Source organism: Zootoca vivipara, chromosome 4, assembly GCF_963506605.1.
Source record: "Zootoca vivipara chromosome 4, rZooViv1.1, whole genome shotgun sequence".
NCBI classification, from domain to species: domain Eukaryota; kingdom Metazoa; phylum Chordata; class Lepidosauria; order Squamata; family Lacertidae; genus Zootoca; species Zootoca vivipara.
Genome location: NC_083279.1, coordinates 47,983,799 through 47,993,697, shown reverse-complemented (window position 1 = coordinate 47,993,697; position 9,899 = coordinate 47,983,799). Strand labels below are relative to the sequence as shown.

Genomic DNA, 9,899 nt, shown 5'->3' with positions numbered 1-9,899 from the left:
TTTTCTTCTGGAATCTAAGCCCCAGCAGCAGAGAGAGCTTCTTTGCTCCATTAGACTTGACATCAGGAATAACGTTTTGACACTAGGAGCTGTCCAACAGTGAGTGGACTCCCTTGGGAGGTTCTGGACTCTCCTCCGTGGAGGTTTTTAAGCAGAGGTTGCATAGTTTTGGATGCTTTCGCTGAGAATCCTGCATTGCAGGGGGTTGGACTAGATGGCCCTTGAGGGCCCTTTGCCACTCTCTAATTCTATTGTCCTCCTCTTCACCCCAGGTGCCCGTGTCTCTCGGGTCGGGAGGAAACGGCAGTCAAGAAAGTAGTGGGGCACCAGAAGAGCTTCAGAGCCCCGCCAACGCCACGCAACGCCGCTCAGGGCAGGAGGAAAACAAGAGCACGTTTACGGGCAAGAGGCAAGCCACGCCCCCGACTGCCCCTCAGCCAATCGGGAACGAGAGAGAGCCGAGGGAGAGCCAGTGGGACGCCGAGAGAGGGCAGGCTAAGTAAACAAGCAGCCGGTACCCAGAGAGGCCCCGCCTCCTCTCTATCTCTCTCTCCTGCTTCCCCCCCTTTCTTTTAGGTGCTGCTTCCAGTCGATCTTGCCCCAGCCGCGACGCCTCGCTCTCGGGCTGCTGCAGCTGCTCGGCATCTTCTCCTCTCTCCTTTTTTTGCGGTTTGTTTTGTGTGTGCTTCTCCTCCTCCTGCTGGTCTTTTCTCCTGCGCTGGTTGCAGCCTCCGGGGGCACATGGCATGCCTGATGGCCGCTTTCTCAGTGGGCACCGCTTTGGTAAGTTGGGGACCCCTTTGCTTCCGTAGGAGTGTGACAAGCACAGCTGCGCAGAGCGATCTTGACCCTGCGCCCCTTCCCTGGCCATGACAGGACCCTTGACTTGCTTGCATATACCATCTGCTCTGAATGACCCACGGAGAAGACAGGGAGAGGGAGAGTCCTGGGTCGGCTGGTGGTGTTTTTGTTTTTTTGGGGTGTGTGTGTTTTAAAGCAAGCAGGTGGAATCGGAGAACCTGAGCTTAGTATGTGAGTTAGAAGGGACAGCACCTCACCTCCCCCCCCAACCCCCATACTTGAACAGTTACAGTATGTCTGTCTTTGACGTCGCTCTCGCCTTGTCCTCTTTGGGGGCTGGGGGCTTTCTCTGTGCCTTGTTGTGTGTTGTGTTGAAAACAAACGAAGCGGGGGCCAAGAGCAACCCATTATCTAGATCAAACGTAGCCCAGCTGTTGGCCGGCTCCCTCTAAGCAGAAACGCTTAAAGAGCGAAGGAGATAATACCAAGCGGGTCAAAAGCGACGAGTTAATTCATCATAGGGGGCGGGGGGAGAAGGAGGAACACTTCTCCAAAAGTGACCCAGAGCCGGTGCTAAAGCTGGGTCAGTGGTTGCCTCTTTTAATCGGAGCTTTGCTGGGGTGGATCAACCCTCGCTTTAATTAGTTGCGTGTTGATCCACCGAATGGGAAGGAAAAGGGGACCTGGAGTTTGGTTTCTCAGGAATTAACCAATCTTGATTTGCAGCCTCAGCGTTTCCATTGCTTTGGTAAGAAATCTCTCTGTTGCTTTATTGCTTTCCTTTTCGAGTGGATGCCTCTGGTGGGGCTTATTTCTATATTTATAGACAGTTGACCTGCAGAGGTTGTTTTTCGTATAGCGTGGCAACTTACTTGTATGCATCTTTCCCCGCAAGCTTCAGTGACAATTTCTCTCCCCTTTGGGGGCTGTTAGTTGCTGTGGCTTCAATGTTGTCATCTTGCAGGTACAGGCTGGTTAGAACTGCGGGGTTTATTTTGTTTTTGTCATGTACATCATTCTGGATTTGTAGTCATCTGGGTTTGACCGAAAGTTACCTCTCTCTGCCTCGAGCTTATAAAAAAAGATGGAGCTGGAGGAGGAGGGGGGGGGAATGAGATGGCTTTTCTGAGCATGCTCAGACTTTTCACGACTGCATCCTATGATTTGGAAACAGATTTACTGAGGCACAGATAACCTTCCCAGCTCATTATATAATGGATTTTGTGTAAACTTGGAGCCAAACAGTGGGTTTTCTCAAAAGTAAGTTTCATAGGTGAAGGATGCAAGTTGGGTTTTTTCCACTGTCAGTGTCCTGTTTTGCAAGGGAACGCAACAAATTTATTTCTCAGCTTCTGGTTGTGTAATGTGATGTAATTAAAAATCTTCAAAAGTGAAATGGGAATGTAGAACCCCGCAGGAAAATGATGCAGCTTTACAGCAGAGGAGATAGGTTACATAAACTGGATTTCAGAACCTAAGTCTGCTGCAAGGCAACAGTACTAGACATACATTACTTTGCAGTTTGTTGTAAATATTAATTGTTATAAAATATTAAGTGACTTGGCTCATTCAGAAAGAGAAGCATATCTGAGATTGAGGTATTTGTTTTCCTCTATGCTTTTCTACTCTCCACCAACTTATAAACCCCTTGACTTAACTAGGACAGTCTTGAATCGTACTGGGATAAGATCAACTATTATTTAAAATCATGTGATGCCATTTCTCATCTTACCACTGAACAGAATTCCAAAAAAGTTGGCAGTGGTGGGAAGATGTTTGCTCACGGGAAATAATCCCCACACAGGAAGAATCCCTGAGTCAACGTCATCATCTGACATTCTTAAATCTCAGGTCTGATGTTTCTCTTGCCCATTGGGAGACCTCGGGATCTCAAATTTCGGTGGTGCCCTGTGCTCCTTGTCTTCTGTGCTACCAGTTCCAGTGGTCATCACTCACTACCTCTTGAAGCTACACCATGCAGAGTATTCAAACACTATTTGAACCCAATTTTTTTTGCATCGTTCTGCAAAGTCCATGCCTTTTAAAACCAATTGCAGGAGTAGCTCTATGCAGATTTCCTTACCAGATCTACTACATTTGCCCCACCAGCTGGCATAGTATACTTGTTATTGTTATTGTTTGTCCACACAAATGTAGCACAGGAATCCCCTGGGCTGCTTGGGAAGAGGAAGAACATGTTGTGTGAGCCACTTCTTAGAGCATGGCTTCTCGGGGGTAGGGGAATGGTTAATGTAGTCACCGTTGGGTTGCCCTAGTCAAATATTGGAGTGTGAACATTTCTCCCTATATGCTGTTTCATCACACAATTGTGTAGACCAGCCTTTTCTAGCCTGGCGCCTTCTAGTTGTTTTGGACTACAACTCACATCAGCCCCAGCCAGCATGTGCTGATGGGAGTTGTAGTTCAAAACATCTGGAGGGCACAAGGCTGGTGAAGAGGTAACATGAACAGAGCTGAACCTAGGCTTGTTTCTTCTTCTTTGACATTACAGTGGGAACAAATGAGTAGCAGATGCATTTTCCTGTGTGGAAACTATTTTCTCCCTTCTTGTATTCCAGAATGCCAGCAATTCTGCATCTGCTATGCCTGAACCAAAGTCTGTATGCGTTTCAGTAGATGAAGTGGTCTCCAATGGAACCGACACCCAAGAAGTTCACCTACTCAATGGCCATTTAAAAAAGGTGGACAATGCATTGACAGAAGCCCATCGCTTCTCCTACCTTCCGCGGAGACCGGCTGTGAACATTGAGTTTAAAGAAGTCTCTTACTCCATCCAAGAAGGACCATGGTGGAGGAAGAAGGGTAAGTCTGTGAGAAAATTTCCTGTTCTGTTCTTGTTGGAAGGGAAGCAAGTGTTCTCATCCTGACACGGCTCTGAAGGGGAACAATGGAATTTAGATGGTAGCAAAGGCAGCCAGTGATATGTCCTGAAGTTAAAGATTTCTATTTTTGTCTTGCTGAGGCATTGTGATAATCTTCTGCTGTAGTCATGCTTGCTTTCTGTTTGTCTACATGGACAATGTATACTAAATATAAATGATTTTTTAAAAAGGACTAATGGGCAAGTTGTGCCCCTCTTCTTGGTTGTCAGTATGACCCTTCCTTCATCACTGCCCCCAGCGTCTCGCTGAATATTGGGTTCAGTTTCTAGAGGAGCTTAGCTCATTGTCCACCTTTGGTGGTGAATCTTGCCAGGAGAGAAGTCATTATGCATCAGACTCCTTTGGTTAGTTCTGAAAGTGTGCTTGAAGAAGGAGAAACAAGAAGACAAAGGAAATTGCTCAATCAGATGGCTCAATAATTTGGGATGGATCCTTTGATAAAGGATGGATTGAATTTAGATGGTCACCGCTTCCAAATAAGTCATTGTTCATAGAATTGTAGAGTTGGAAGGGCCATCTAGTAGTCCAACCCCCCGCAATGCAGGAATTTCAGCTAAAGCATCCATGACAGATGGCCATCTAACCTCTGCTTAAAAACCTCCAAGGAAGGAGAGTCCACCACCTCTCGTGGGAATCTGTTCCACTGCCAAACAGCTTTTACTGCCAGTCCTTGTTGTGGGAAAAATGGTGCTTTTTTTCTAAGTCTGCAGCTAGGAGACTACATGTTTCCTTTGACCACATCTTAGCAGAGCCTGCCCTATCACCACCACCACCACCACCACCACATTTATTTATACTTCACTAGCAAGTACATTGGTGGGTTACAACAATTTACAGTTCAGTATTAAAAACAGTTAAAACTAAATTACAATTTTAGGGACAGGGTGGCTACTGAAAAGAAACATCTCAAGTGGCAAAGGTCGGGGTAAAAAGGTGCGTCTTCAGCAGTCACCAAAAGTTGTATTGAGTAGGTGGCCAGAGCCAGATGGGCAATTTAGGGGCTGCCTTGGAGAATGCCCCCTCCCTGGCCACTTCCATGAACTTCTGAGGACGACAGAACTACTCTGAGATTCCCCGCTCTGCTCTTAACACCCAATAGGTTCTGTAGGAAAGGAGGCAGCCTCTCGGAAATTTGGGGCCCAAGTCACTTTAGGGCTTTAAACACTAGTGTGAGCATCTTTTAATCGGACCCAGAAACAAACCGGCAGCCACTGTAGCTAGTTTATATGAGTGCTATATGAGGGGTTATATGAGTGTTAAAGGCAACCCCAGCCAATAATCTGGCCACTGCATTTTCGACCAGTTGAAGTTTCTGAGTCAACAAGGGCAATCCTATGTGTTGAGCACATTGCAGTGATCTAAACTGGAAGTTGACAGAGCATGAAGGTACCATGGCACATTAGTTCACATTAGGCAGAGACAACTGTCTTAGGCACCAGAAGCTCAGGGCAGCAAGTGATGGTGAGATGTTGGAGGTATTGACGCTGGCTAAGCCAACTGTTTGCCTTCATGTGTGTTGGAGGATGCTATCTCTTCGTGAGGGATTCATCTGTCAGTCCAGTTGGCAGGGGAAGGGGGGGTGCCATATTGCTTGTTTTGAACTGTAGTTCCAATAATGTGAAATGTGGGATGTTGTTTTAAAGGAATTAATATGCATCTTAGAGAGCATAACACTATTTGGCCTTCAGAGAGACTGTACTGTGTGTTTCTATGCCCAAACTGCTTATTCCTGAATAAATCTACTGAAGTCAAGGGCAAACATATATTGTTTATTTTTGTTGTCTTCAGTGTGCTGATTCCCTGCAAAGCCTATAGGGTCAGCATGTGATAGGCGCTCATGCCTCCAAATTCAAGCCAAACATGTCAAACATGAGACTTTTCTTGGATCAAATGAGACTCCTGTGTTTGTTTCAAGTTCCTTTCTCAATAAAGGAATCAAGAAAACCTGAACATCACAGGGTTTACATAGTTCTTGCTCTGTGTGTTTTTTGCTCTATAGCAGTCTCTTATTGGTGGCAGGATGCAGTGCAAAATGAACCTCAATTGTGCTCTGGTATAGTTCTTTGGTCATAGGACAGTGCAGGCCTGGGAGAGAACCCTGCCTGTCTGACAAGCTTCTAGCAAAAGATCACCATGACTTGTAATCAGGCTTTAACACCCGGAAGGCACTCAGGGACAGGGAGTTCTTATCAAAGTTGCCCAGAGCACATATTTCTTTTCTTACTATGACCAAGGTTATGAAGAAAACTTTTTCAGACTATTGGAAAAAAGTGTTGACTGTTAAAAAGTCTTTTTGTGTTGACCGTGACTTTCCCTTTCTTCAGTCTATGCAAAAGTAAAATCCCATCAGAAGATCAGTTCTGGCTTGGGGGTAATACTGATTCAAAACACTCCCTTAATTAGAGCATGGACAGAGGGAGCATTTTCTGTTTGATCCATAACCTAGAACCTGTAACAATGGAGATAATAGTTTGGGGCCCAGATTCAGGATGCTCCCACTGCATACAACAAGGAGGAGCACTGTCCATAATTCAAGAGCTGTAGTAAGTTTCATGGCTTCTAAAAATACTGACTTGTGTGCTAGTATTTTGTCAACACAGAATCAAAATACTGTCAGTCGGAATGATAACATTTGGCAGATACCATTATGGTTTTCTGCAAGCACCAAACAGCAGAATAAATCAAGTATACACTTAGTTTGAAGTCTTGTTTTCTTCAAGTGACGTGTGTCCTCCATGAAAGGAACAGAGGATGTATGTGGGATTCCCAGCAGCAAATACTTCCGAAGAGAAAATTACCCAAGAGAGAAATGCAGCTCTTGAGGCTGGTTGTCACATGTTTTAATGAAGTAATTACAGTTCCACATGGGATTGTCTTCTGTTGTCTAAACTGGCATGACTGCATGTTGCCAATTGTGTTACCTTTGACTTGAACTATTTTAGATGTGTAATTACCAATGTTTGCTTTGAATGTGCACAGAAAACTCTGCCCTTGATTCACCAACTGCTACTTTGTGGGAAAATAAAAGTAGAAATTATTCTAGTTCATTTTAAGTACTGTCCCCCCTCCCCCCTTTTCACACACAGCTAGTTAAGAGAAACTCAGCATGCTGGATGAATTGTTTAGTGAGTCCAGACCCTCCAAGTGTCCCTATTTTCGAGGGACGTCCCTGATTTAGTGAGGCTGTCCTGGTTTTTTATTTGATCCTGGAATGTCCCGCTTTTCCTTAGGATGTCCCTGTTTTTATTGGAGAAATGTTGGAGACCTACCCATTGGCACTCTATCACCGCACTTACCTGACCTGGGGGTTCTGGATCGTGGGCTCTAATAGTCAAAACAGTGATTGCCCTCTCCCACCAGAAACAAACCAGGACTGCTCTAAGAACACACATGGCAAAAGGAGCATTTGGCCCTAGTGAGCCACTCCCTTACCCGCTTGTGATTGGCCAAGTGGATAGCCAGCTGATCAAGATTTTAAAAAACCAAAATTGATCCCCTCCCTTCACTTCTCACTTCCCTCTGTGGCCCCCTAGCCTCATGCTGTTGCTCCCCCATTAATGCAATTGTCACCTGTGGCCCCCCCTTAGAATATCTTGGGGGGCCCTGGTTGGAAAACACTGCTCTAAACTAATTCAAATATGAAACCAAACACCCAAATGAATATTTAATGTCCAAGCTTCACATTTTGAAAAATAGTTGTTTTCTGAATATCTGATTTGCACGGAGAGAGAAAATACATTACCATATACTATATGTTTGCACCCACCCCGCTCAATTCTTTGCCAGAGGATGGGACGGATTTCTATATTTATTACAGATTTCTCGGAAAGAAGTGGATTGATACAAACTAGTTCTTGGATTTCGGAATGCATTGTCTTCCTGTCAACTGCAGTACATTTTTAACTGCCCGAATCTAGACAGGAAATTTAATTTAGGAGTTTTCCACATAAAGCTTATATTGGCACATAAAAAAATAGAAACTGGATTTGTTGAGGCTATATAGCAAGGTGACATAGAAATATCACATAAAATGAGTAAATAGCCAGCTTCCCTTGCTGTTAAAAAACAAAAGAGAAGCGCTTGTCCCTTCTGTGCAGAAGGGGTGTGGACAGAAGAAGAAAAGGTGCAGATACAGTTATAGGCGGCAGGGTGCTGTGTGTTTCAAATAAAGTTCTTTGTGAAGATGATAACTTACATTTATTAAGTCACAAGTTGGATGAAGGGCGGTATATACCGTGTTTCTCATATTTTAAGACATGTCTTATATTTTTTTTTTCCGAAGAAAATAAGCCTATGGCTTATTTTCGGGGGTGTCTAATTTTTTGCCGAGCCACGACTGAGCGGGAACCAGCAAAGGCAGCAGCCCGCCGCCGGCTTGGAGCTCGGCAACGTGCGCGCTGCTGCCTTTGCCAGCTCCCGCTCTGTTGGAGCTCGGCAAAGCGCCGCTGCTACGGTACCTTTGCCGGCTCGAGCTCCAAGCCGGCGGCGGGCTGCTGCTTCGCGGCTTCTCCTCCTCCTCCTTCTCCTCACTGCCGCCTTTTTCGGGCTCCAGCTCCTTCTTCCCCACAGGCTCCTCCGCGGAAGGCCCGTCCAGCAGCTCGGCCTCTGAGTCGCCGCTGCTGCTGCCGCCTCTTTCTCCTTCTCCGCCGCCGGGCTCTCCTCCTCCGGGCCCCTCGTCCTGGGCGGGAAGAGCGGTGGTGGGGTTCTCGGCGGCCGCCAGGCTCTCCTGGGTCTCCTGCCTTCCCGCTCGCCTCACACGCGCGGCACACGAACAGGCAAGGCGGCGCGCTGGGCCGAAAAGGGGGAGGGAGGGGGGAGGGTGAGCGCAGACGCGCGCGCAGGGGAGGCTCCCTCTCACCGGGCCATGTGCGCGAGAGCGGACCCGGCGGCGAGTCTCGCGAGAGGGGGCAGGGAAATTGAGCGGGACAGCAGCAGCCCGCCGCCGGCTTGGAGCTCGGCAAAGCGCGCACTGCTGCCTTTGCCGGGTCCTGCTCATGTCTTATTTTTGGGGTATGCCTTATATTTCGCAAGGTCTTGAAAATCCTGCCATGCCTTATTTTTTAGGGATGCCTTAAAATATGAGAAACACGGTAAATTAAATAAAGAAATAATGAAGTGTGATGCTGGAAGCACTGAACATATTAATTTCTGCCTCAAGTCAAAGCGCTGGCCATGATTTAGGTTCCAGGAGAGACTGATGGAACTCAAAGGAGGAGGACCTGCCCCATCAGATTCATTTTTAGCGTATTCTAAGAACAGATGTGAAGAGTGCTAAAGAGATGAGCTGTATTTGTTCTTACATAGACGTCACTGCATGTGCACCAGAATTACCATACAAGATTAAGATTTTTTTTTTAGTTATGAACTAACTCTAGTTTGTGTCTATGTGTGCAAGATTTCTAATTGCACTTTAGTTGTTTCTTAGTTACATGTAATGGAGCAAACATTGAAACATACTGTAATTTAATGCCTGACAACTCATGCAGTGAAAAGGAGGAACGCAGGCAACTCTTATCATCAAAATAGAACTTATAATGGTGTCTACGACCATTCACTAAGGTAGTCTGCAGTGACCTGCTGTGTGATGAGGAAACTATGACCACATATTTATGATCATGTGTGGACATGTAGTGAAATTCTCTGTACTACTTGGCAGGATGATCCTGACTTAATGGAAAACTACATTTGGTAAATTGTTCCTACTCAAAACCATAAGGTCTGTTCTACCAGGAAGTTCTCATGTGGGAGCTCCCTTAAAGTGAATGAGAGCAGGATAACCCAACATTTTAATGGGGCTTACGCCAAATAACTTCTTGAATGATTTTTACATTTTTAGACCAAACACAGCAATTCTGCTCTCTTCTCTCAGAGGAATAGTACGTCTCTGGTAACTTCAGCTGGGGTCATAAATACTTTTCTTATCTTGTTCCATTAACTTGCTTTCCCATAAGCAAAAGACTAGAAAAACACCAGCCTTTGGCAAGAAAATACCTGTTGCCACCTTGCTACCAGCATGTACATAATATGCTCATCCAGAAGTTCGACAAGTAAGCCTACTATAGGCTTAACAGTTGATACTGTGATGAATATGTCTTTGTATCCTTGGTTGCGACTCTATCCTCTGCCACCCAGTGAATGTGTGTAACCTTAAAGTGGGGTGAGGACATGGAGGTGCGCATTAGTTTCAAAAGAGGC

The 9,899-nt window shown here is 45.8% G+C and overlaps 1 protein-coding gene across 2 annotated transcripts in view; it reads left to right on the top strand.

The window, feature by feature from the left end:
* The first annotated feature begins 567 nt into the window (after positions 1-567).
* ABCG1 (ATP binding cassette subfamily G member 1) overlaps positions 568-9,899 on the top strand; it is a 48,857-nt gene continuing 39,525 nt past the window's right edge. Inside the window, exons 1-2 of one of the 2 annotated variants that reach the window (XM_035115537.2) lie at positions 568-783; positions 3,381-3,624. In XM_035115537.2, the coding sequence (XP_034971428.2) occupies positions 742-783; positions 3,381-3,624 (286 nt within the window). In that variant the 5' untranslated portion in view covers positions 568-741. Of the gene's footprint in view, positions 784-857; positions 1,550-3,380; positions 3,625-9,899 lie in introns of those variants that run through there. The other variant, XM_035115538.2, reaches the window with a different exon arrangement.